A 27,997-nucleotide genomic window follows, 5' to 3' on the forward strand; every position below is an offset into this window, starting at 1 on the left:
ATGACATGGCCTTTGAATAGGGGCCATACAATGGCCACCCTGGGACATGTTTTTAACTGACATCCTGATTGAGAAGTTGCAGCCGCTCGCTTGGAGGAGGTAAAATGCTGCATGTTGTAGAAAGACTCAAATTATTTCTTATTAGGAGGGAAACCACCGTTTGGAAACTGACCATTTGAGAACATTTCCAGACCCGCTACCACCGGCTGCCCTTCGCCATCCGCTTCTTACACGGAGGTGAATGGGGTCCATCAGGAGTAACTTTCCTGAAACTGATGGTGTGAAGCCAGCATTAATGAGATCAGAATAAAGCCCTAAAATTTAATATTGATATCTCCTCCCACAGCCCAAAATTACATGCCGATGGGAAATGAGCATTTCAAACAACTCTTCCTGTTGTTCTATAGCTCACAGGCCTAGAGGCAGCCTCCTTACTCATGCAGGCTCAAATTAGGTTTGCCTCACTGCTGAAGCATTAGCCAGTTCCTGGCTTTTTCAGTCATGCATGTAACCAGCTGGCACAAGTGGGGAGAGCATTTTAGAGTCCTTTTTCCCCAGGAAGCTTCATAAAATAAACAACATATTGCCCAGAACATGTCCCCAAGTGATAACATCTTGACTGACCCATGTGGTTGGGGATACAGCAGTGCGCCTGGACACAGGCGAATCACAGCATCCTACGAGCAGAGGAAGCTGTCTTGTTCAAGGTAGCAAAAGGGGTCAGGCTCTGCTCTCCTGCACACCAGCCTGATTTCCTTTTATATAGCTCATTTAAGGATAAAAATAATTGAAAAGCAGCTTCTGTGGAACAAACTGCCCCAGGAATTTAGGACACACATGAACCCCACTGCCTTCAGGTGTGACACAAACTTCTTTGGAGCTGAGCAAAAACATGTCCACTGAATGCTCAGCTCTCCCCTTCTGGGGAGAAAAGCCCGCATGGCAGTTAGTGGTTGCATTGCCCCATGTGCTATTAGAAGGTGCTGCGATAGGCCAGTGGTAAGACCCGTCTCAGAACAGACTATTCCTTTTCTGTTTTGTGAAAAGGGAAATGAAGGGGAAGTTTTTAAACCAGACATTGACCCAGTTCTCACTCTTCTTTTCAGGTAAGGTAGCATTGAGGGAGAAACAGATCTTTCCCTCCTGGGCCATGGCTAAATTGATCCAGAGCAGGTCATTCTTCCAGGTAATCTTCCAGAGGTCAATGTCACATGCCTAGTAGAGATACACAAAATCAACCTATAGGGGTCAGCAGTCAACCCCTGAACTCCTCACTCTCAGTGAAGACAACCAGGTGAGTCAATTGCAGATAAGTTGATTCTAGCTACACAATTGCTGTAGAATCATGTACCTGCAATCAACTTACCTGCCCAGTGTAGGCCAAGCCTGAGTCACCCCAAATCATAATGCTACACTGGAAAGGAAAAGCAAGGAAGGAGCAAAGATCCAGATCACTTACAAATACCCATCACGGTGGTGACAGTCAATGGGCATCCAAGAGTCACAATCACAGTTTTTTGTGCAGATACTCTTCCATCCCTCATTTATATTGACTTTTAGATGCTGCATGCCTATCTCACAAGGGTCCTCCAACCCCTCAGGGTCTCTGGGCCTTATTTCAACCCAATGTAGTCAACATCACTACAAGATTGATAGTTTTAGGCTCCTGGGGCTGCTGTCCTTTTTGAAAATGCGCATGTAAAGCAAATCCCTGGTGCTTTAAAAGGCTTTAGTCCCTCCCCTTTCCTCCAATATGCATAATTACATTGAATTCTGTCTGCAGCATGCAATATTTTTCTGCACCTCTTCCCATCAACTAGAATGCTGTGCTGCTATTAAGCTGTTAGTGCCTCAGTCTACATATGGCTGCATATCAATGGTAGATGAAAAATGAGCTCTGTGTAGGTTTGTGAAGTGAGTAATTTAAAATGAAAGATACTACATAAAAATCTGTGTGATCAGTTCTCTCTCCTTCCCCTCAAAGCAATCCAATCACTGAATGAGTTCCAAGACACCCAAAATAGTTTTTTTATTTGTGGATTATATATTCTGCATGTATAGGGAGCAAGGCCTCTTGGCTTAAACCACTAAACAGGTTACTTCATGACACATTAAACTTTGCTGAATTCACAAAATTAAACAGCTGCAGAATTAGGGATCATAACCGATATTACATGGATCATATCATACAACTTTTACATCATTAGTCACAACAAGGGCCCCGAAACCGTTAGCCACATTGCTACAGGCTTCTTTGATAGGACAGACTCATGTTCTCATGCCCCTTGATGCATAATTACCAATAAGTGTAAAAAGCGAGCGCCTGAGAAGTATTAATTGGCTCATGCGACCATCCTAGTTAATGCAGATCATTTTAATCAAAGATGCATTCAATAAAGCTTGTTATAATTAGACACCTTTTTTGCAACATGATTTTTTGTTACTCAATTTCACACACACAAGCTGCAGAAAGAATTATTCAAACATTTCAAATGTGTGTCCCGCTGCTCATTACCTTTGTGCACATTAGACCTGTCCCCACCTCCCCTCCAAAAATGCTCATTGCTTTTGGGGTCACCTTTCTTCTAGGGCTGGATTCCTAGAACATTAAATTTAAAAAGGTCTTCTCTTATGGACTGAAGTAATCCAATGAGTGACTATCTACCCTGCAGTATTAAAATTGGTGGCAAAGACTATTTTTATATTGTTAGTAGAGAGAAAAAGACCCCCTTCTGATGTTTTTGCTGCAACACCTTGAAATTGCATCGAAAACAATAGATGAAAATGTCTTTTATGCTACATCTAACATGAACTGTTTTACAAATATTCTATCTAGTGTGGTACAAGTGCACTAAGCTAAGCACTAAATACCATCTTTAAGTGGCTGTATTTGCAAGAAGCTGTTTGGTGTAATTAAATGTTTCGTATTTGATTTAACAACAGTGGACACCTCAGCCCTGAGGCCAACAGCTAGCCTGAAAACAAAAGCTACAAATACAACTGCACATTTGCCTATCCCTGCTAATCCATGGCACATATTCCATATCGTTCAGTAGTGCAAAATTCTCCAAACTGTGGCATAATTGCACAACTCACCCTCCATTTCAAGGTCACTAGACGGGAAATCAAGTATCCTACAGCCAATTGCAGTACTGATATGCCATGGTGCGAGAAAAGGTGACTGCCATTTTTGGATTGCTGAGAGTATGGACTACAAGAATGGGACCCCCACGGAGCACAGCTCTGGGCAGAAGAGAGATGTGCAGGTTCTACTGCCTTTTCCAGGATTGCTCCATAACAGCTCCCAGGCTTTGGTGCATTGCAGGATGAGCAAACATGCATCCTCAGCTTGAGAGGTCTTGTCCACAGGGAGTATTTAAACTCTTTAACCTGGAACATTCCCATACATCAGAAAACATGGTGGGATTCCTTACGTGCAAGAGAATCCAAAACACCTGAATACTAGTTAAGACTCTTTACTGGAGAGCACAAATCCCCAAGACCATGCATAAAAGCTAGAAACCCTTATGTGGGTAAAAGTCCAGAGCACCTAAAATCTGTGCAGGACTTCACACAGGGAAAAGCTCCCAGATCCCATAAAAGTCCTAGAATTCCTGAATAGTGGATAGGACGTTTTCGGAGGGAGGGAGATCAAAGAGCACCTACCATGAAAACAAGGTAGGACTCTTTAAGGAAGTGCCAACTGCCCATTTTCTTAGAGGAAAAATCCAAAGCTCTACTAAGCAGGATGCATTTCAGGGAATAAGACCCCAAAACTCCTAAGTATTTAGGCAAGACATATCACTTTAGTGGGAGAACCCAGCACACAGAAAGCAGAGACACCCACTTTCCAATGATTCTCCCTGGCCTGTTCTTCATGGGACAGCCGTACAACGTCCAGGGTCCTTTGTCCCATCAAAGAATCATTTTCTTCTGGGCAGTCAAGCGCTGTCAATTTCCAACTTTTTCCACCTCTGGCCTGGTTTCTTCCTCCTTGTTCAGGCTCCTATTGTCTATGTTCCTTACTTTGAGGCATTCTGCACTGTCTGTTCAATGTCAGCTCCTGATCTCCAAGCTATTTTAGTGCTTTTGTCTTGCATTCCTGTTTGCTTTCCTGCTGAAATGGTTTTGGAAAGACAAGATGGCCCATTCCTTATTGGAATACCACAGCTCTTCTAAAATGCCCCATGATCAAACATAAGGGACATACTAATTCCTTAATTAAATCCCTTTCTGACCAAAGAAACATTAACGTGTTTAACATCCATTATCTCTGAAAAATGACTGAGTAGTTGACATGCTGTTAGACTGGACTGTTGCTATCCTTTGCACTGCAAAAGGGGCAACAGGGACCTGTGCAAGGCTGGATTCTTGCCTATAGATGACTGCTTGCACAACAGGAAATCAGACAGCAAAAATAAGTTTCATACTAAATCACATTATGAAAATCTTCACACGTCAACACATTTGGTCAGTTTACTTCAGCATCTTCCCAGTTCTTTATGGGTTGGTCTGAGCACAGAGCTCAAAAGCAAGGAAAGCTTCTTCATGACTCCTACTTAGCTCAAGATATTCAAGTCTTCAACCTCTAGCTGTATCCCCTGGTTTCTACCTCCAGTTTCAGAGGGTTTCATAGTTATGGACTACAGCAAAGGTCTCCAAGACCACACAGAATGCCTGTAAGGAGTCAGAGTGATTGCTATTTGTGCTCCAAAGTAAACCCACATCACAGCAAGTAAAGTAAAAGACGTGCATTTAGGAGAATAAAAAAATGTGTTCCCATGCCTAAAGATGGAAGCCTATTCTCCTTTTAGCATCCATTCCACTATACTGCTGCTAGTTTAGAAGATTACTAGCTCACAGGCAAATTCAATGCCTAAAGAGGGCATATTGCTCAGAATGATGCTCCAATCTTCTACCCATTTCAGACTTTTGGAAGCCACAGCTGGGTTCTCAGTATCAAGGCTGAATGGCAGAGACTTGGTACTCAGGGAACACCAAACTTCCAAACTGATGCTGCTATGACCCTGCTACAAATGACCTCTTAGACGAGGCCAAAACAGGCTATTTTCTCCCCACAACTTCTCAAGACATAAGGTGGCATTGCAGAGCTTTGTCTTGTGAAGAGGCAAAGCTCCCTGGTACGTTATGTGACACTGAATGATTCATTCCAAGATGCACAGCAGAGAGGCTTTGGTGATCTTCGCTGTGAGGGAGGGGGGAACTCATCTAGGGTTGTTGCTGGTTTTTTAACTGTGTTCACTTCAAACAAGGAAGCTGGAAAGACCTTCATCTCCACTGCAGGAGCAACTGGGGATGTTCTTGTCTTTAATACCCCACAGATGTTCAGTATTTGCAGTGTTCCATCCCAACCCCACTTTCTTCAGGACAATTCAGATCCATCAATGATAAATCAGAGTTCCTGCTTAACTCTGGCTGCTCCAGAGAAATATTGGCAAGGGTTCTTCCTGAAGACCCTTGGCATTGATACACGGTTCTTCGTTCTCTCATGGTCATTCTTGGCATTTTGAGGGCTATTGCTTGCCCGTTTCTTTTAGAAGCGCCCCGTCTTTTATTGCTGTTTTTTACCATTCAGTGCTCAAGACTTGTATTCATTTAATTCAACCCACATCCATCTGCAATGGTGTTAGACTAACCACATGTAGGGTGTGTCTTCCATACACTTACCATTGCTAAAGGGCCCCCAATACAAGTGTAAGGGTGGTTTGTTGCCGAGAGGCTACTGCCTGACCAACAGGAAATCAGACAGCAAAACTCAGCTTCTAGAATTAACAACAGGAACAAGCACAAGAGGAAGAGAAAGATGCGTGGCTTTTTGTAAAAAAATTCCTACTGTTCTCCTCTCCAAGCCTAGCTTTCAGTACTAGCCAGGAAACACATTCAGGAGAGAATCCAAACCCCACCGACATCAGGAGGTAATTGGATCTGATCTTTGCGCTTAACCACAAAAGCCATTGGATGTCATCTTATGGTCACTTCTCCTGGACAAGAAGTAGTGGGGCTCTTTCAATAACATTTGCTAGCTAGTGGTTGTGGGGAAAAAAACCAGAGGATTTTCACTATCAGAGTTCTGCCTACAGAACTGCTGATTAAAGGGTTTAGAAATCTAGATGGGAACAAATGGAATATACCAGCCCCCAAATTACACACAACAGACCATTAAACCTTCTGCCCAAACAGAACACTAGCAGTAGTGCTTAGCCACGATTCATTGGACGCATTGTGTAACAAGTGTGTGTCTGCCTTTGTAGGAACAGGAATAGTACAGCAGTTGCCTCCTGGAATATTTGAGATTTCTTCCTTAACATTGCTATAAAACCACATGCTTTAAATTATTCATTACATGTTAGTGAGTTTAAAAACAGCATTTCTGTCCTGCCCCGTGGATCCAGGAAATATTCATAGCTAAAAAGTTAATGAGAGGGAGGAAATGTACTCGCTCTTGTTTACATTCATATGCAAGAAAGCCACCTGTCTTCATTCAACACCTAGTTTGACATGTATAGGCACTAAACCTAGTCTATAGATCTTGCTATTCTAACTAGTAACTTTCCACTACTTGCAGGACTGCATTCGAGTGGTTTTGGAGAAGCAGAAAGCCACCAGAAAGAGACATCCAGCAAAGTCAAGCAAAAATATTTGGGCTTTGAATTAAATAAGCAAGAACTATAGTAGAGAACCACTGAGAGGGATCGAATGTACTTGAATATCTGGGCAAACAGGTTAAAGTGGGACAGCCTCTTATTTCAGCTGGCAGAGCGAAAGCGTCGTGCCGCTGGAAAACACCCAGAAGGCAGGATACAGCGCTTCAGTGAACTGCGCTCGGAATTTATAAATCATGTTCTGTTTCTCACCAACCCCAAAGAAAATAACAAACCCTCCCTCATAACTGAGCAGCACCCCAATCCTGGTAACTTTGGTGTTGGGCAGAGACTTCTCAACATCGTTATGCCAGGCGGAAATTTTGGCATTAAACCACTCAATGCACCAGGAGCTGCTGTTCCTGCCCAGGCGGCTGTCCGGCCCTTGTCTGTCCATAGTGCCGTAGCAGATGCCGATGCCGCAGAAGCTGTTACGCTGCAGTTCCACTTCCCAGTAGTGGATGCCCCTCTTGAAGCACTGGAAACCCAGCACTTGGGAACAGTAGGTGAAGCGCTGAGGGTGAGGGTTGTACTTCTGGGGTATTTCAGAGACCGACATCTTGGTGTGCCTCTCGGATAATTGCACTTTGTTGTGAGCAGTGTTGAAATCCAGTGTGACTTTAGCAGCATCTGTGGGCAAGACAGCGATTGGCTATGAATACTAGAGCAAGGTGGGGCATGTATGACCATGCACATGTATAGGTACAAAAAAAGGGGGGGGTGTAACAGGATGGAACAATTATCTGCCCAGCGGCTTCCTCTCCAAACACCAGTGGTTTCCCCTTTTCTGCCCCGCAGCCGGCACCACACAACACTCGATACCATCCCTCAGATCAGCAGATGAGCCACTCCACGACCACTGTCTCGGCGCTAAAGGAATCTCTGCAGTCCCTATCCTGGGCACCCAGCCTGCTGGAGAAACGACTCTTGGTGCTGCATAGTGGCGGATCAGCACGCGCTAATCCTGACGGGGAGACAGGTATAGCTGCTGCAGTACAGCCAAGCTGGGTCAGAGAGGTGGAGGCAGCAGTTTGACTCACACACACGCTGACCTCAGTGCCGTCTGGCCACATGATCCCCTAATCCAGAGACACTGTTACCCACAGTCCAGTCACGGTCACATGTCAAGGGAAAGAGAGCTTGCCATATGCTAAAATAACGACACATTAAAAACACAACCCACCAAACCATGTGTCCTCACCATCATTTTGATCATGTTACACACACGCTCCCATCACTTGCCGTAAGAAGTGCAGCCTCCAGGAAGATTACATTGCACCCGCTGGCCCTGATCATAAATCGTAAGACTGGAAAGGCCCTCGAGAGGTCACCTCGTCCAGTCCCCCACATGTGTGGCAGGACTGGTGCACAGAAAGGGGAAGTGTGGGTGTTCAGGGCCCTGCACCCAGGGTCTGCCACTTGGATCAGTACATGGAAATAGGATGAAGGCAGTGTCACCACTGTGCATCACCAAGAGTGAATATATAGTTTAATAGTCTCAGAAGGGTAGCCGCGGTAGTCTGTATCTTCACAAAACAAAGCCAGCAGTCCTGTAGCATCTTAAAGATTAACAATTTTATCAGGCGAAGAACTTTCATGCGAAAGACCCACTTCAGATTCTAGAGCAGAACAGAGAGAACTGAGGAATCAAATAAATATAAAGAGGGGGGTAGGGGGAAGCAGAAGGAGTGGGTGAAAAGAGAAGAGGAAAAGGAGAGAGACCCTCTGGGAAGAGAAAATTAAGTTACGTGGGCTGTCTGCCATCCCTGTGAACATCAGAAGTGGGGAAACTGTCCTTGTAATGCAGAAGATAACTGAGATTCTTAACTTGCAAGGTGGCACCGGACCGCTTGCTTTATACAGTTTAAGAGTCTGTTTACTGGACCTGTTGCCAGAGAAGGTTTATTTGCCTGCTGGCATTAATGTGACACTTCAGTTTAATTATGCTCCCCCACATATGGCCTGTAATACTGTGATCACTATTTTAAGTGAGTTTGTTGAGACAGGATATAAAAATTCAACTTGTGGGGGAGGTCAGGGCTGGGTGCTCAGGACAGGAACTGCGAAGACTCCTTTAGCCCTGAGACAATGTGGTTGTGGAGCGGCTCATCTGCCAATCTGTGGCACTGGCGACTTCAGAGTGTGGAAGGATCAAATCCCAGTGGAACTCAGAGCACAGCCCTGGTAGCACATAGATTACCGACTTGGCACTGAAAGGCCTATGCAATTGCCAGTTTGAAGCCCTGCATTATGCTCCTACCAAGACAGAGCTCTGCAACAAGGCAGGCTCCAATTATCATGAAAACCCCAGGCCTTACCCCACAAGCATAGTACATGAGGGCAAGCCAGGCCACAACATATCTGGAACAGAACAAGTGTTCCAGAATGCCGGCTAACAGCACAGCTGTAGGCAGAGTTCTAACGGTAAGCATGAGCAGAGAATACTGGAAGGGACAGTCTCTCACACTCTGGCCGTGTCTACACGGGCACACTACTTCGAAGTAGCGGCGCCAACTTCGAAATAGCGCCCATCACGGCTACATGTGTTGGGTGCTATTTCGAAGTTGAAATCGACGTTAGGTGGCGAGACATCGAAGTCGCTAACCCCATGAGGGGATGGGAATAGCACCCTACTTCGAAGTTGAACATCGAAGTAGGGCACATGTAGACGATCTGCGTCCCACAACATCGAAATAGTGGGGTCCGCCATGGCGGCCATCAGCTGAGGGGTTGAGAGACGCTCTCTCTCCAGCCCCTGCGGGGCTCTATGGTCGTCATGTGCAGCAGCCCTTAGCCCAGGGCTTCTGGCTGCTGCTGCCACAGCTGGGGATCCATGCTGCATGCACAGGGTCTGCAACCAGTTGTCGGCTCTGTGGATCTGGTGTTGTTTAGTGCAACTGTGTCTGGGAGGGGCCCTTTCAGGGAGCGGCTTGCTGTTGAGTCTGCCCCGTGACCCTGTCTGCAGCTGTTCCCGGCACACTTATTTTGACGTGTGCTACTTTGGCGTGTAGACGTTCCCTCGCAGCGCCTATTTCGATGTGGTGCTGCCCAACATCGAAGTTGCCAGCCCTGGAGGACGTGTAGACGTTATTCATCGAAATAGACTATTTCGATGTAGCGTGCACGTGTAGACGTAGCCTCTGGGGGCTTGTCTTCATCACACGGTAGCTTTACACTGCAGCAATCGATCCACCAGCAGTTGCTTCATCGTGTTGGCTTAGTCACAATAAATCATCCTCTGAGCACTGTCCCACTGACACTGGTACTCCACCAGGATGAGAAGAATAGCCAGAGTTGAGAAGAGAGAGCAACCACTGCCGACCTCACCACACGGAGGACACCACATTTGTACACTGACTTTCACGGAGCTGAGGTTGAATAGGTTAGATTGACGGGGGAGTGTAGCACATACTGGGCCTGGGTCTTGAAATCAATCCGCACCATTAATGGTCATCACACATGCACCCCACTGGAGTTGAATTTTTATATATCACAAACTCACTTAGAATAGTGATCCCAATATTCCAGGCCACATGTGGGTCCAGTATTCTAGCTGTTGACAGCCTTGTCCTTTTCCTATTAACTCCCCTCAATAAGTATCACTTCACGGGCAATTTCAGTACATTAAAAAAGCCGTAGCAACACAAAGATCCAGAAAGAACTCAGCACAGTACCACTGATGGCTAACACAATCATAAAAAAGTCTAATTTTGTAAAACATAAACACGCCTGGTTACTCACACTGCAAGAGCTCCTCTCTTGATTTTGTAAGAAAGCTTTCCAGAGATGTTGAACTTGGATTCACAGCGTTTGGAGCTGTATTTAAGGGAGACACACATACACCAATGGCACGTTTGATTTCTCACTGGGAAATGCATGCAGTTTTCCTTAAATGTAATTTAATAATATCCCCCAAATAAATCTATTCATCCTGGATTAACAGAACAGACCACATAAAACTAGAATACCTCTGCCCATGGGCCAGCATGGAGAAATTCTAGTGGCTGTGTTAAAGAGCTTATTATTAGAGTGAGTTATGTTAGCCACAGAACTGGTACAGCATGGACCATGCTGGGCCAGGCCTCCCCTGTCTCACCAAAAGTCACTAATGTTTTCTGCAGGGACCAGCTCAAGGAGTGAAAGGCAAACTGCAGGCTGAGTGTATATTCTCAGGCACCTCTGCAGAGCCAGGCCACAGCAGCCCCTCCTAACCTTGGCCAGATGTGACATTGTGACAGAGGTTAACTATCTCCACATCTGATTGCTCAGACCCCTAAGTTGCCCAGTTGCCCGTTTTAGACGTTCTTGGTGCATCTTCTTCTAAAAGCTCTGCAATCACGCCTGGGAGGAAGACTTGCGACCTGACTGAGCCAGCCACCATGGGCCTGACCCTGCAAGTGAACAGCACCTCCTGAAAAGCTCTCGTTGTCCTCGACACCCATGGGAGAGATCAAGATGGAGGAGACTTTTCCCCTGTCAAAAACCTGCAGTGCAGGCCGAAGTCTGTGGGGGTTCTGCCAGGGACTTGCATGCAACTGGCTCAGGCACTGGGTGCATTTTCTGCACCGCTGTGTACTGCAGAATTTGCATAGAACTAGTGTCCGAGCAGAATTTCACTTCCCCTTCTCCCCCACGCAGAATTTGTGACTCCTACAAAAATGCTCCTGCCCCAGCCTCGGAGGCGGGGATGATGAACACTAAGGAGCAGAGGTAAGGCTAGGACCTATATTGATGGTGGGTTCTGCGCAGGTGGGGTGAATGCTAAGAGGGTGACCTGAGAGCTGTGGAGGGTCGATGGGGTGTGGGAGCTGAACTGATGGGGGCTGGAGCGCTGAACCAGGGGAGGGCTGATCGCCATGAGGGGAGTGACTGATTATATGGCGTCATTTTGACAAATTAAAAACTCTGCATATTTTGTGTTTTGGCACCAAATTCCTCCAAGAGCAGCTGTCTCACAACAGCCCGACTCTGCCCTCTGCCACCCCTGCACTTTCATTCCAGAGCCTCGACCCAAGCTTGAGGCAGCACCTTCCACATGCAGTTCCCACTCCCACAGCAGGGGTCCTGGATCCTCCCAGGTGGCTTACCCTCAGAAGAGGTTAATAGACTCTTCCTCCTACAAGCACCAGCTAGAGGACTTGATCCTCGGGCCCAAGGACTAGACACTCCAGACCTTGCGAAGGGGGCTGGAGTCCAGTCTGCACTCGGCAACCCGGGAGAACCATTCCCTCACACAATTTTCTGAGCTAAAAATCACACAGCCAGGCGCCTGTGTCCTGAAAAGACCCGAGAGGCCTCCCAAGTGTAGTGCTCATCCTCACTCACCAACAGCACGTTGCAACCAGCCACCCTGAAGCTGGCATGTTACATGTGGGGAGGGGTTTGTTTTTTTGGAGTAAAAGTCTCTTGAAGGTCTGAACTTACCAGGTTTGGCAGGTTTTCTTCTCTCCTCTGGAAAAGGAAAGGTCTGTGTTACTCAGCGTAAGGCCAGATGTATTATTTTAAAACAACATTGATTGACAGACCAGGCCAAAAGTGGAAACTGGGTCAGCTCTGCTGAAGCCCATGGAATGACAGCAGCTAAAGTGCTGGCATCTTGCAGGCCAAGGCAGACTTTGCCAGAATGGAGATTTAACACAACACATACATAGCCACACAGCATTAGCTTGGCCGCTTAGTTCACCAACAGGCTGAAGCATACACTACCTGTGAGCTCGGCTCTGACAACACAGGGCTTATTCTGCACATACTCTATTCACAGAGCTCCCACTGAAAGCAATGGAAGATCCATGGGTCAATCATGTGCTGGACTCAACCAGTGGTTTTTAAACCACTACTGCGTAGCTAATGCAAGACGTGCAACACTGCTCGTGTCTACACCCAAACCAGCTAATTGCTACACATCCTTTGTGTCCTCTTCAGGAATGCTACCTACAGATCAATAACTTGAGATTCTATGTAGGTCATTTTGTCATAATCAGTGTCTAGCGGGCTATTTTTTTTTTTTTAAAGCCATTGCAATGGAGAATTTCCCAAATCAGACTGAAAAATGTCAAGGTAAGAAAACCCAGCCCAAAAGTGCTTGCCTGGGACACTTTACTATGGGCCCCAAAGCAAGGTACCAACGACTTCTGCTCCCCCTCCTCCACTTGGCTTCACCCCTGGCAGAATTGGGCCACATGCACACAAACATGAGAAGGATCAAGAACAGTAATGAAGAGGCCATCACTCACTGGTCTCCGCATCTTCACTCAACTCCTGTGGCACCTGAGGCGCTTTACCTGTTTTTGGAGCATCTTGAGAAAGGAGAAGACAGACCATGAACAGCTTATACAGCAGGATGCATTATGTGCAACAACAGGGAAGGAATAGACGTTTATGGTGAGCTTAACAAAGACTTTGGTCCCATGCACTGTTACACTGGAGAGCTGATGCAGCAGTCAGAGAACCCAAAAGGCAGAGGAGAGTCTTGCTGTGCTTCCCACCTGCACAGACACACGCCGTGCAGAACCACAAACTAAAGGCCATGACACCAGGTGCAACCGGCTTGGTTGGCGCTCACTATTCACCTGACCTTGAAAGGGGCCAGGTGAACTCAGCATCCACTGGTCTGCATCCAGCAGACAGAACTCTGCACTTCGCAGGACAGCAGCACAAAGGAATCTCTTCTCCTGGAGATGCTACATACCATTCACATATCAAAGCTATGCTAGAGGAACACAATCAACTCACTCCCTTGTCTTTTCCAAAGCACACCTTTTAGTGAAGGGCTCCTCCAGTTACTCATTTTTGTTTGTAAAATATTTCCAGTTTCCTTCCAGCTCCTTTGCAGAAATTAAGAGAATCCTTTTGGGTGGGTGCAGGAGCAGCAAAACCATCCCTGCCTGGGCTCACCTGCGAGTGCCTGTGCCTGCCTTCTGCAGCAATCATTACAAACGCATGCCACCTGGTGGAGCCTAAGAAAGCACAGGGATGTGAACTGTCCAGTTCCTTTCACTGTCCTGTTGGGAGGGATGTCATCAGGAAAGTGCAAGAGACGAGAGATGCAACCATGAGCCCCATGCACTGTACATCTGACATCAGTGAATGTACAATCGAACCAAACTCATTATGGGGAATAATTTCTCTGAGCTTACAGTTCCAGCCCTTTTAGAGAAATGTGCTACTGTTTCATACTATGTTTTCAAGGACAGATGTAGTTTTCAAGTTGACAGTGCCCCTTAGTAATCACCCATTTGCCAGCAACCTTTCCGAGACAGTGTGCTGTAATTTGACCTTTTGACATCTACGTACGGTCCCAGCGCCAGTGATACTTTTTAAAGTCACTAATAGTCCTACTTACAACCGCTTGGTTAATAAATAAATGAAGATGCAGAGCATTACCATTTAGGTGGTGGTTAGGAGCATTAGCTAGTGTTTTGTTAATCCATAGGTGGCCTAGCTTTGAGCAAGCTCCCGGCTGCACGGGGGAAGACGGGCTGGGCTGAGCTCCTGCCTCCTGAAAAACTGACTCGTGTGCCACTCTTGGCACCCATGCCAGGGATTGCTGATCCCTCTCTAGCAGCTACTGCTGCAGTGACTCCTAACGTGGGGGAGGAACCCCACACACGCAGATGAGCACAACATTTGGGTTTTGAGGGCCATGTTAACAACTTACGTAATCCAGCAGCTTTCTTCCCAGGTGCCAGCAGTTTATTTTGAAAAGCCTTCGGTTTGCAGTGTAGATTAGCTGCAATGAAATCACAAACACTGTCATTTAGAGCTGGACTCCTGCAATGAGGTACAATGAAAGGGAGCATAGTTTAACCCCAAGGCTATCTGGCCGAGACTCAGGTGCTCTCTGACCAAGCCTTGGGCAGAACCGAGAGTTCAATGAAAGCTCCAGTCCTGCAAATGCTTTTGCTCAGCTTAATGGGATGATGTTACACCTCCAACTCCACGAACACGTCATCTTTTTGCACCTGTAAACAGGGCAACAGTCACCTCTCTCGCGCTCTCTCAGAGCTTTATGCTACCAGATGTCACTCTGCTCTCACTGAACCACCCCATCAACTAGACTGGCCATAGCAAAGGCACGAGTGGACTTCGTACAGAGAAAGGAGAAGAGAGACTATTACAATGTCAGCTCTTTGGAGAAAGGACACTCTCCCCCGCCCCCCCTCTCACTCACTGTGTGCCTGACACACAGCAAAGCAGATCGGACAGCCTCACTAGGCCCCTGGCAAGGTGTGGGGAGTGGAGCTGCTCTGTTCCCTCAGAAGGGGCAGGGGTGTAGTCAGTGCTGAGGGACTGCAGTGCACCCCCTCATCCGAGCCCTCAACGCTGCTGGAAGAGTGCCATGCACCCCCAGCAACCCTAAGAGCCAACCTGAGCACCACACAGCATGCTCCAGCAGTAATTTAAACAGCCCGGGGCTTCAGCCACAGCTGCCACAGCAGTTGCCAGAGGCCCCATATTCTTTTCTACCACTGAACCCCAGGACAGCTGCCCCCTTTGCCCACCCCCCCGACCCCTGGTTGGCAGCCTGACCAAGCAAAAGCCAGCCCCCAGTCTACTGTAATACAGGTGAACACCACCACACAAATTTATAAAGAGAAAGCTCATTACAATGTTGTCATCCTCCTACACTGAAAAAAGAAGGTGGGGTCTTTCCAGACAGTCAGGTACCCTGATCAGTACCAGTACCTGTTCAATAAATGCATTTAAGAAACAGCTAAGGAAGAAGAGACAAACAGAGGAGAAAGGAGGACGAGGCCTCGTGAACTTACCGTTCTCCTCCATGCCGGGTCTGGACAGCCCACCTGCTGTTAGGGATATTTGTATCACTAAGTATCACTGTTCCAGACACACTGATCTCAATTAGCAGCCCTCACTATCCCACCAGCTTGCATGCTCCAATAAAAGACCTAGCTCTAAACAAGAGGAAGGTAGTATGTGTCGTAAACCCAGCCAGGTCCCCCTTCCCTTCCCAACACTGTGCAGGGCCTTGTCTGTGCTGGAGAAGTGCCTCAGTTTAAACAATCTGGACTGAAGAAAATATCTACCTGAAATGGGACAAACCCCTAAAACAGGCACTTAAACCCTGTGGAAGCATCTTATTTTAGCAATTCAGACCATTTCAACAGATTTTTAGTTCTTAAGAAGTTCACCAGTTTAAACCAGTTTCCCCACCATGAACTATAGCTCAAAAATCACCCCCATCTTGAGATTTGCCCTTCTACTTCAATAATGAGCTGACCCGTGCAGCTGGACCGCCCTTACAAACACCCATCTGAGCCCAGAAACACTTCTTCCCTTGCAATTTTTTTTTGGGCACTTTTGCTTGGGAGTCACTGTCAGCCTTTATGTGCCTGAGCTTGAAGTTAAGAGCCATGGCTAGGTTGGTTGTCACAGTGAGTCAGCAGCATAACTCTGCACGTCTGCATCCGAAGAGTCACACACTTCAAGAACGTACTTAACTCAAATACAGGCACTAAATACAGCCTCACACTTTTAATCTGATGATAGGGACACCTGTCCTATAAGGCAGATCTGACCAGCAGAGACGGAGCTAACAAACAAGAAAGCCTAACGAGGATAACCTACTCTATCGGTGGTGCAGAATTCAGTAACACATTTCACTTTCAACATCTTGGCTGCAGGATCTCCACTTAACCCGAATCCCCAGCCTAAATTCATATATGAAAAACAGCTGCCTGCACTAAAGCATAACTCTACAAGCACAAAAGGACTACAGAAGGGAAAACAAGGTTCTACGCTAAGGCTGCGATAACAGAATGGATGAGGGAAAATCCAAGGTGCCAGGAACACTGACAAATCTACCTACACATATACCAGCAAAGTGAATGCTATTGTCTTCCACATTTTTAATTCTGTATGCTAATTAGGGATGTAAAATCCCATTTAATGAATTAATGGAATGAACTTGGTGTTTAATTGGTTAACCATTAAATGGGTGGCAGTGGGAGGCTTTTTGAGCCCAGCTGGGCTGAAGTGCCTTCCCTGCTGCAGACAGGGGCTGCTTGCTCTTGCTGGGGTAGAGCATTCCCCCTGCAGCGTGCCAGGGACTGGGACTGCTCTGGCCTGGCTGGAACATCCCTGCCTGCAGCACTGCCATGAGTGGGGGGCATTCCAGTGCAGCTGGAGCAGCCTGCATCTGCAGCGGCACAGCCCAGGAGCGCCGGGGGTAGAGGCATTCCAGCTGAGCCAGAGCAGCCCGTGCACATGGCAGGGGGGATAGTGCTCACCCGCCACACACACACAGATGCGGAACTGCTCCAGCCACACTAGAGAGTGTCCCCCACCTGCAGAAAGGCCTGTGGGGCTGAAGTAACCCCCTTCCTGCATTGGAGGGGGGCTGCTCCAGCTCCTCGGGATTAACTGTAATTGGTAAGCACCAGTTAACTGTTAACATCCCTAACACAAATGCTCATTGCTCAGAGGTGAATTTGAGCTTATAGAGCAAGATCCACGACTAAAATGTCTTTAGCAGGGTCTCCTCTCTGATGGTGAGACAGGGTTCTATTAGAGTTCTGCCAAAGGCAAAATGAGTGGGAAAATATCAAGGTATCTGTAAGTTTATCCTGATGTAGACGAAGCACGCCAGCAGTGTTCCCTGTAAGCTGAGCGCTTGGGCGGCCTCCCAGGGAAGGCTGAAGGTGCCACCCAGCTGATCAGCAGAGCGCCCGTAGCCACCTGCACTGGGCAGCGTATGCTTCTATTGGTAGTACACGTCCCCAAATTTCTCAGTGCACATAAAATGTATTCCACCCCATGCATGGAAAAAAAATAGCGGGAACATGACCTATTCCTGTTGATAAGTTTTAAACAAAACACTACTACAAGTTGAACCTCTCTAGGCCGGTACCCTCAGGACCTGACCATTGTCAAGCAAGAGAATTTGTCAAACCACGTGAGGTCAATATTGTCTAGAAACACTGCCAACACTTCCACTACTTACTGGGCTCTCAGAAGACATTTAGGGGTGAATTAGAGCTAAACAACAGCACAGAACATGGAGCCAGCACTAGTAGCTGTAAAGAAACTTTATGGGACCATGGGAAATCTAGCCACACACGTAAGTGAACATCCAGCTAACTAAAATTATGCCCAAAAAGAGGTTCAGTTTGTACCCGCCGTTATCTTTCCTCAACAACCTGCAAATTTAACTTGCAGCATTTTTACTTTAAGCAGGAGGGTTCTATTCGGATACAAAACAAGCTCAATGGACCAACAATTGCTACAGTTTTGTAGCAAGCCAGAAAGAGTCAGCCTCTAAATAGTTTAAATGTAAGAAGTTAAACTATTTGCTCTTAAAACAATAAAACAGACGCCGACAGTTTCAACCCTCTCCCAAGTGACCTGGTACCTTCCATTTTCTTGTCCTGAGGTTGATTCACCATCCGTTTCAGTATTTCTTTCAGGGAAAAGGCGCCTTGATAAATGACATGTATCAAGTTTTGGTCTAGATCAATTCTGGGGATGAAAACATCTTTGGTTGACGTCTGTTTCAATTTTGCTGCTTTCTGTAACAAGATATGGATCTCATGAAGTCAGGATTCACAGAAAAATTTGAGTCGGCCTGTCACAACTGGGTTCAAATCTTTTACTTGGGTGTTACTTTGTGCGTGCTTTGGATTTATTGGGGGAAGGGAGGTAATATCGAAACACTGATCACTCCTGGCAAAATTCAATAAAAAGTAGCCCAGGTGGATAATTTTCTCACATGACAGCTGAAAAAGGAGGAAGAGATACTACAGCTATATCTTGGGATACATCCACAATTACTTGGAGATTGAACTGGTCCAGGTTGATCTTCTAGGGTTCAACTTCATGCACCTCGTGGCGATGTGCAAAATCAAACTGTCAGGGCTCCACAGTTGACCCCTGTTCTCCTCATTATCGCAAGGAGTAGGGGAGGACAAGCGTTTCTCCCATTGACCTCCCATAGTGAGTACAGCCAGGTAAGTCAATTTTAGATAAGTAGATCCCAGCTATGCAATTGCCGTAGCTGGAACTGTACATCTACGATTGACTTTCACATCTAGAATACACCTACCCTCAGCAGCGAATTTAAGTTGCACCATGACTACTTCTCTAGTTAACTGACCCGGCCAGGCAGGTGCAACGGAGGATAAATGGTGTGAGAAAACTAAGATAAATCAGAGGATAATTGGCAAAAAGGGAGAAGACAATCACAGGAATAACCAACAATTCAATGGGAAAATAACATCATTGCCCAGAGTATTTACTCATTGAACAGTTAACTCAACGGACTCACTTCTATGGCTTTTATCAAGCCAAGTCACGTGGCAATTAATACGACCTTTACAGAAAATTTTGTTTTAAGGAACAGTTAAATAGCAAATTAAAAAAATCACAGAGCAAGGCTCCACAGAAGTCTCCTTCTGAATTTAATATAAAGTTAAACATCAAAACCCACCTTTAAAAACGTAATATCATCATCTTCAGTCAGTAGCATTTCAATCTGGTCTCTGACCACCTGAATTTCATTCTTCTTCTTTCCCAGGACATTATGGACATAATCAAACTTATCACTGACTCGCTTCTCTTCTTCTTCCACTTTCTTTATTGCCCTGTTTTCTTCTTCTTCAATTAAAGCTTTAATTTCCGAGAACTCATTTCGAAGCAACTCCATCTTTCGGGCAGCTGTGTCCTAAATGACCAACACATGGACATTGATTTCAAAGAAAGAACTTTAGTGATATACCTACACCTCCGTTCCATTTCCCCCCAGTAGCCTGCCAAAGGGCCTTAATCCTTCTTCTCACATCAAAGGCAAACTGGCTCTTCACTTCAAAGGGAGCAGAAACTGAGCCCACCAAAATCAGTCACTCAGCCTTAGGCATGAAACAAGGTCGGTTGCACCATCTTGTGGTTAGAACAGAGAACTAGACCTTCAAGACTTCCAGGTCTGTTTTCTTGGGGAAGTCAAAACTCCTTTCCTTTAGCTCACTTATTTAATAAGCATTAGAAGAATTCATCTCAGACTTTTATGACAGATTTCTAAGACCAGCATCTGATGAAGTGAGTCTGTGCTCACAAAAGCTCATGCTCAAAACTTTTCTGTTAGTCTATAAGGTGCCACAGGACCCTTCGTTGCTGTTACAGACTTTTGAGACATCCTCAACTAAATCCCATAACACACACTGGTTTCCCAAGCGTGCAAAGTTGAGATGAGTTGTGTGATGGGTTGGATCCAGCAGGATAGTCATATGGAATAGGCCACTCGTCAGTCTGAGCTGAGACCAGCTGCATTAGTTTGGAGACAGCAGCAGGCTCTGATCTCACTAAGTGGTCCAACTATTAGAGGGAAAGACGCATCATGAGCTAGAACAGGTTACTGTTCCTTTTCTCTGGCTCCACTCGGGCGAAGACCACCCCTAGTAGCAGAGGCACACAGAAACTTAGCTCCGCAGATCTCTGAGTTAGCGGCAGGGGCCTCCAAGCCTCCATTTTCAGTTATGCCACTCTCACACGATTATAGAACACATCCTCAAGAAGTCCCCTGCTCTTTGGTACAGCAGATGAGAGGAGACAGCAGGCACTCAGCAGAACTCAGACACATGCACCCCTTTCAGAGGATAGTGTCACAGGAAACTGTCTCCTGTGAACGGTGGGGAGCTGGAGCCTGGCTCCCAGCTGCTCAAGGGAGACAGGAAACTGATTAACACTGCTGCACTGGTCAGTTTCCTGGCTCCCCGAGTTACACAAAAATACAACTTATGCAGGGATGCCTAGAATGCAACCACAGCATAAGTCAAGAGTCTACTGAATTTTCTTTTGCTAATCACTTATTATGCACCTTTTGTGGTCAATAAACTCATTTTACTGTTTATTTTCACCAGTGAATTTGCCTAAAGTGTCTGATAAACTGCTCAGGTTTACAAAGGCTAAAGTCCACTTTCCCATGATGCAGTGGTGAACCAACAAATAAAATTTAAACCACTCCACTCAAGCAGTTCAGGGCTGGGAGGGTTTGGTTGTGCCTTTCTCCGTTTGATTTATGAGTGTCTCTGGAGCATTCATGCAAAGTTTTGAGTGCCACGTGTGGCTGCGCTGAGCACTAACAGCAGCTGGAAGGGTTTACTGCTTGTCACTGGAAAAGTACTGAAGGAAACAGGTCAAGCTGGAGATTTTAAGGACACAGAAGTCCCACAAACCCACACTGCACCCCAGGGATCCTACATCACACTCCTCCAGCTATCGATTCATTAGAGCTGAACACCCAGATAAGCAGCCACTTGATTGCTGAAAGCAGATGTGGAGAAAATTTGGCTTTGAATTTAACTGGTTGTTAAGTTAGGCACCAGTTGCATTTTCTCTTTATTTTTCTTGTAACCATTTCTGTCCTTTAGGCCTCATAACTTGTACTCACTTGAAATCTCTTTGCAGTTTAAGTACAATTGTTTTATCAAATCCAGTGTGTTTAAATTGAAGCGTGGGGGAGTCTCCACTTGAGGAGTCAGCTGTGTGCCCATTATTTCTATTACAAGAGACTTGATATAAGTTGTACTAGCAAGGGGAGGGCTGGACAGCACAGAACATACATCTCTGGGCACACTGGGGTCAACCTGCAGTATCAGAGCATCACTCAAGCATGACTGGCGGCCTATGTGAAACTGCAGCCTTTCAGGGAGTGGACTGCATACCAGAAGGCTGAGAGAGATCATCTCAGGTGGGAGCAATGCCAGCAAGGAATCATAAGACACTCAATGCTACAGGGCAGGGCGGACCCTACCACCCATTAGTCTGGATTATAACCCAACAGATCACATTAAAAGTCATTCTTATCTCAGTCTTACAGCATCGTATCAGTAGCCACATCCACGAAGCCAGGATCCCCGAGGCTAGCCTATGCCCAATCACAGAACATTTTTAAGGAAGGGCTGGCCACTTACGCTGGCTTGTCTTTGCAGAACCCTCACTTCATCCAGGGCTCGAGAAGCTTTTTCACTCTGATTGTACAGTTCAGTCAGTCTGTTCTTCATCTGGGACTGCAAGAAAACACATCAAGTCCCCAAATAACAGCAAGGACAGGTGCATCTCTTCCTAGTATGCACCATATAAATAGGGAAAAGCTAATTAATAGGTTAATTTTAATCACCTTTTATCATCAATATAGGATTTGTTTATTTTTCAAAGCCAGTGTTCCTTAACGGTATAAACAAAGACAATCTCTGTACAGGGTTGGGATGGTGAGTAAGTATCCTTTATGTAGTGCCGCCCGCCCGCCACCCCGCCACACACACAGAGACACAAAATCCCTTATCAATGACATGGAACCATAGCATAGAATTGTAGAACTGGAAGGAACCTCGAGACGTCATCAAGTCCAGTGCCCCTGTACTCAAAGCAGGACCAAGCAAGATCTAGGCCATCCTGGACAGGTATTCTTCTCACCTGTTCTTGAAAAAAATTCCAGTGATGGAAATTCCACAACCTCCCTCGGCCATTTATTCCAGTTGTTAACCACCCTGACACTTGGAAAGCTTTTCCTAATGCCCAACCTAAAACTCCCATGCTGCAGTTTAAATCTATTGCTTCTTGAATTATTATCAGATGTTAAGAATATTTTTCCTCCCTTCCTCTTATAAGAGCCTTTTATATCCCTTTCTCAGTTTTCTCTTTTCCAAACTAAACAAGCCCTGTTCTTTCAAGCTTCCCTATAGGTCATGTTTTCTAGACCTTTCATCATTCTTACTGCTCTTCTCTGGATTCCCCCCCCCCCCCCGTTTTATCCACATCTCTTCTGAAATGTGGCATTCAGTACTGAATACAATACTCCAGCTGAGACTTAATCAATGCAGAGTACCACAGAAGAATGACTTTTCATGTCTTGCTTACAACACTCCTAATACATTCCAGAATATTTACCTTTCTTTTTTTGCAAGTCTCTCACTGACTGAGATATAGCTTGTGACACCTAGACCCCTTTGTGCACTTCTCCCGCCTAGACAGTCATTTCCTATTTTGTTTGTGTGCAAAGGATTTTTCCTTCCTTAGAAGTACTTTGTATTTGTCCTTATTAAACTTCACCCTATTTACCACAGACCATTTCCCCACATCATTTTGCATTACAATCCAATCTTCCAAAGCCTTTGCAACCCTCCCAGCTTGATACCATCTGCAAACTTTGTAAGCGTACTCTCTATGCCACTATCTTAATCAAGGTCTTACTCTTATCACAGTACTTCCCACAGAGTTCACTTATCACACCAACCTTCCTGGCTGTTGTGGCTTTAAGAATGGCCTTTAATTTTAATCTAATCTCACCCTAAACAAGTACCCTAGATCCAAAACCTTGGCATTTGGCTTACTAAATGCTCTTATCTTGGCTCAGTTTTGCTCCAGTGTGTTGCAAGAAACCCTGTTTAGGTTCTCCTTTGTGCACACAGAGCAATACACCAGAGGCAGTATCAAGAGGTATGTTATGTGAATTCAAAACTTCTCTTTAACAGTTCAAATTGGACTACCTAGGGAAGAACATTTGGTTTCCCCATGAGATTTCCCAATAAGTGAATGCTTCTCCTCCCACCGTCGGCCAGCCAGTGGCTAAGACTTTTCAGCTAAGTTCTTAAAATGCTTAAGCAAAAGGAGGCAAGTGGTGTTCTTTTACAGAGAGTAAACTTGCACAACAAAGGTGAAGTGGCATGCCCACAGCCACTCAAAGCCAACCGCAAAGCCAAGAACGCAGCCCCAGGTTGTGTTGACTTCCACTTCAGTGCTCCACTGGGCCCAGGATCACACCAGGAGTCACAGATGTGTTCATGCAGGAAACATGTTTACAGCCAGAACCTAAATTGCAGAGTATGCAGCTCTTACACAGACGATCAATGAGAGTCTTAAGTACACAGGTTTGTAATATTGGGCCCTTAACAAGGCATGCATTTCCCCACTTTTTCATCCCTCTTAAAAACTGTCTGGAAAGGCTATTTTCCTGGTCCACTATACACAGATTTCTAGAGATCTGCAAATCCACAGACATCTGCAGCTCATATTTGCAGATGCAGATACCAGTTTTGCATCTTGAACCCTGCACATCTGTGGATATCTGCATGAACCTGCATCTGCAGATATGGATGCAAATATCCACAAGTAATTTTTCTGGATGCAGATACTAATTTTGTATTGGGGTAGGGCTCTACAAACTCCTATTATTTCCTCAAGAAGAAGATTCTCCCTGGCTGCTTAAAGAATGCCCAGGACCCACTTCTGTGGCACTCAGAGCCTCCACACCCTTTTAAGTCACAGGGAGCGGAAAGTGCTCAAGTCCTCACTCACTTAAGCCCTTAACCTTCACAGCTCTAGCAGCTGCGGAGCTGGAGAATTAAGAGATCACTTCAGTGACAAGTTCTCGTAATTCACCAGACTGTGGCCAACAGGTTCAGAAGTTGCATGTGTGGTCAGAACTGAACTCACAGACCCTCACCTCATCCCATCCCAGCTGTGCAGACAGACTCTGGTGCCCACTCAGATCCCCACTGCAGTCCACAGGGCTCTCTGCTTGTTACAAGATTTAGACTGCAAGGGTATTTGAGAGCAGAACCACAAAGTCAGTTCACACTAGTAACAGTACACGGCCAAAACAAATCAGATGAGGTTCAACAAGAACAAGTTCTGAGTCCTGCACTTGGGATGGAAGAATCCCAAACATTGTTACAGGCTGGGGATCGACTGGCTAAGTAGCAGTGCAGCAGAAAAGGACCTGGGGGGTTACAGTGGAGGAGAGGCTGGATATGAGTCAACAGTGTGCCCTTGTAGCCAAGAAGGCTAAAAGCATATTGGGGGGCATTAGGAGAAGCACTTCCAGCAGATCTAGAGAAGTAACAGACAGGCAGCCATGTTAGTCTGTATTCTATCAAAACAAACAAGCAGCCATGTAGCACTTAACTACATGACATAACACTTAGCTACATGACTGCTTGTTTGTTTTGATAGAATACAGATCTAGAGAAGTTACTATTCCCCTGCATTCGCCACTGATAAGGCCACATCTGGAGTACTGTATCCAGTTCTGGGCCCCCCAGTATAGAAGGGATGTGGATGCACTGGAGCAGGTTGAGAGGAGGGCAACAACAATTATTAAGGGGCTGGAGAACATGACCTATAAGGAGAGGCTGAGGGATTTGGGCTTATTTAGTTTAGAAGAGAAGAGTGAGGGGCCATTTGATAGCAGTGTTCAACTTCCTGAAGGGGGGCTCTAAAGAGAATGGAGAGAGGCTGCTCTCAGTAGTGATGGATGGCACAACAAGGAGGCTTGGTCTTAAGTTACAGACTGGGAGGAGTAGGTTGGATAGAGGAAAAACTATTTCCCCAGGAGGGAGGTGAAGCACTGGAATGTGTTACCTAGAAAGGTGGTGGAATTTCCATCCCTAAAAGTTTTTAAGTCCTGACTGGGATGATTTAGTTGGGGTTGATCCTGTTTTAGGCAGGGGGCTGGACTAGTGACCTCCTAACGTCCCCTCCAGCCCTAGAATTCTATGATTCAAAGACTAATTCTATGATTCAACAAAGGCTAGAATGGTGACAAAAAACATGGAACATCACTACCATTCTGAGTCCCTGCGCTGTGACAAAGCACCATGGATGTCAGCAAGGTCTGCAACAGCTCCTCCAAACAATTAAACACGAACCTGAAACCCATTGTAAGACCCAACTGTTCAGTCCTATGCAAGAATGAGGCTTTACTTCTGTAAAACGGCAAGATCAGAGGCCTAAGGGCCCACCCCGTTTTAGTTGAAGTTCAGGAGAAACCCTTCCACTGATTTCAATGGGCTTCTGGCTCAGTTCTCAATGCTGCCAATGTTTCCAACTGTGCACAAAGCTTACTATAATGGGCCTGATTGTGGAGTAAAATGCTGATCTCCACTGACACCAGAGAGCTTAGTGGGCCCAGGATTTCACCCTAGGGATTTTACAGTGTAGGTAAACTGGTTCTCTGGAGTGTAATAGCTGTGATAGTGGGATACAAGATTCCTCTAATACTTTTTCCTTTCCACACTGTTGCCTATAAATCTTTCATATTTTTCCTCTTTCCTCTGAAAAGCTACTTAAAGAAAATTATAACCTCAGCCATCACTCTGAAAGATATGGCACTTCGGGAATAAGAACTCAACTGTATGCAACAGCAGCAGCAAGAACAGATTAGCAGCTCTGGTGACAGAGGTCTGATTTAGCCATTAAAAACATTCCCCCATTGCAACCACTTTTCATCTATTTGCTCCTAGGCCTCTCACCTGCATAATACAACAAGAATATTAATTCATGCTAAGTCAAGCCTAGATTACTCCCCAGCTGATTCACACACAGAAAGCTCCCGCTGTGCCCCACCTGCTCCAAAACCTGGATTGTATCCAGACATGTCACAAGGTGTTCTCTTCAAAGAGGGACAGGAAGAGAAAACGATTCCTCAGGAAATGCAACTTAACTTCAGAGGTTGGCTTTTTGTTACCAACTAACTCTGTATGGGGTCCCAGTGGCACCCAATTCCTTAAATATCACTCAAATGCTATTCCTACGGCCTCCTCTGCTGCAGCAGGGGCAGCCATCCAGGATCTTGGAAGAACGCATGGGTCAGGAGACAGGAGTTCTCAACCTTCTTCTTTCATAGTTCCCCTCCCACACCCATTGCATAAAAATTTCACAGCCCACCTGTGCCACAACCATTTTCTGCATATAAAAGCCAGGGCTGGGGTTACAGGATATCAGCAGGGCAAGTGCCCAAGGTTCCTGAACACAGGCCACCCCACAAAGCTGAGCTGCTCAACTCTAAACGGTGGGCCTCAGCTTCTACTTCACAGAGAGGGGGAGTTCCAACTTTCTGCCCTGTGCCCTAGCCATTTTAATGCATGTCCTGCTCAATGGGCCACGGGGGACGCTAGATCCCTGGCTGAAAAATGCTGTTGTAAGACAATGTTTCCCAAGAACCAGACTGTGGACTGGTGCCAGCCCCTGAGCTCTCCCTGACATGGATTAGGAAGGCAGAAAGGTAGCCCCTGGTATCAAAAAAGTAGAAGCAAGAGGTAGATGTTTACTGGGTGGGAGCAGTCAGATAAGAGCAAAACAAACCCAGCCTTCTGCCAGTGTTCTCTGTAAGCTGTGTGCTCATGCGGCCACTTGGAAAAAAGCTAAATGCCACCTAACAGAATAGCAGAGCCCCCACAGCCAGATTTTGCCCGTCTCCCGGCGATGCCCATTCACACATACCTCAGTGCACCTAAAAAATTATTCTGCACGTGGGCAAGAAAGATTAGAGGGGACACTAGTAGGAGCCCCACTGAAGCTGTTCCAGAAAAGGGCCCAACCCTGCCAAACCAGCACATCTGTCCATGAACAAGAAGCAGAAAAAGTACCTCAAAAGTTAACTGGGGTAAAAAAAGTACAGCTGCCAGGGTAGGGGTGTACTTAAGTACAAGTCATCTGTGTCCTTCTGGAAAACTAGGTGAGCAGAAGTCCCCTGCACACAACTCACCTCGACTGTACTCAAGTACCCAGAAGCTACCACAGCTGCACTTTTACTCAAGTACCTTTGGGGTACTTTTCCCACCTCTGCCACGAACTCCCTGCCTGGCACACTCCGGGCCCTCCCAGCCAGGGCTCCCCTCCCTCACCTCCTTCTCGGCCTTGGCCTGCTGCACAGGGCCGGTGGCGCAGGCCTTGTGGCTGACCAGGCAGACGCAGCAGATGCAGCTGGCGTGCTGGTGGCAGAAGAAGTCCAGCAGCTTGTTGTGCTGCTGACACTTGCGCTGCTGCAGGTCGCGCACGGGCGGGCACAGCTGGTGGTCGCGGAACGCCGGGCTCTCCTGGTGGGGCCGCAGGTGCTCGGCGCAGAAGGAGGCCATGCAGGTGAGGCAGGTCTTGGCCGCCGCCGCCTCCAGGCAGCTGTCGCAGGGCAGGTCGGAGCCGCTCCCCTCGCAGCCTTTCTTCTCCTCGGCCGGGCCGGGCTGGGAGCTCTGGAACTGCTCCACCACCCGGCACAGCACCGTGTTCTTCTGCAGCTCGGGCCGGCGCGGGAAGCTGGCCCGGCACTGCGGGCAGCTGAAGCCCTGCTGGAGGCCGCTCCAGGTGATGTCCAGGCAGGGCCCGCAGAAGTTGTGGCCGCATGGCGTGGTGACCGGGCTCTCGAAGAGACACAGGCAGATGGAGCAGGTGAGCTCCTCTTCCAGGCCGGCCAGGCAGGGCACGGAGGGCGCCCGCAGCAGCTCCGCCATGGCAGCCACCGTGTCACGCAGCCCTCCGGAAGGGAAAGCGAAACTCCGGCCCGGGAGATTCCCGCCAATCACGTGCAAGGAGGAAGTTCGGACTCGGCAGCA

At 46.7% G+C, this 27,997-nt stretch overlaps 1 protein-coding gene across 3 annotated transcripts; it reads right to left on the minus strand.

Annotated features, from left to right (window-relative positions):
• Window positions 1-2,004: 2,004 nt before the first annotated feature.
• TRIM25 (tripartite motif containing 25) lies at window positions 2,005-27,906 on the minus strand. 3 transcript variants are annotated; one of them, XM_075014595.1, is made up of 10 exons: window positions 27,296-27,906; window positions 21,584-21,679; window positions 19,105-19,338; window positions 18,031-18,187; window positions 15,431-15,463; window positions 14,320-14,391; window positions 12,896-12,958; window positions 12,087-12,113; window positions 10,404-10,478; window positions 2,005-7,292 (listed from the first exon to the last, which is right to left on the minus strand). In XM_075014595.1, exons 1-10 carry the CDS (start codon window positions 27,893-27,895, stop codon window positions 6,763-6,765), a joined length of 1,887 nt encoding a protein of 628 aa, XP_074870696.1. In that variant the 5' UTR covers window positions 27,896-27,906; the 3' UTR covers window positions 2,005-6,762. The 3 variants fall into 3 exon arrangements, with proteins under 3 accessions (XP_074870696.1, XP_074870695.1, XP_074870697.1); XM_075014594.1 differs by having other exon boundaries at window positions 15,431-15,466; XM_075014596.1 differs by lacking the exon at window positions 15,431-15,463.
• Between the last annotated feature and the right edge of the window lie 91 nt (window positions 27,907-27,997).

Source organism: Carettochelys insculpta, chromosome 20 (assembly GCF_033958435.1).
Source record: "Carettochelys insculpta isolate YL-2023 chromosome 20, ASM3395843v1, whole genome shotgun sequence".
NCBI classification, from domain to species: Eukaryota; Metazoa; Chordata; order Testudines; family Carettochelyidae; genus Carettochelys; species Carettochelys insculpta.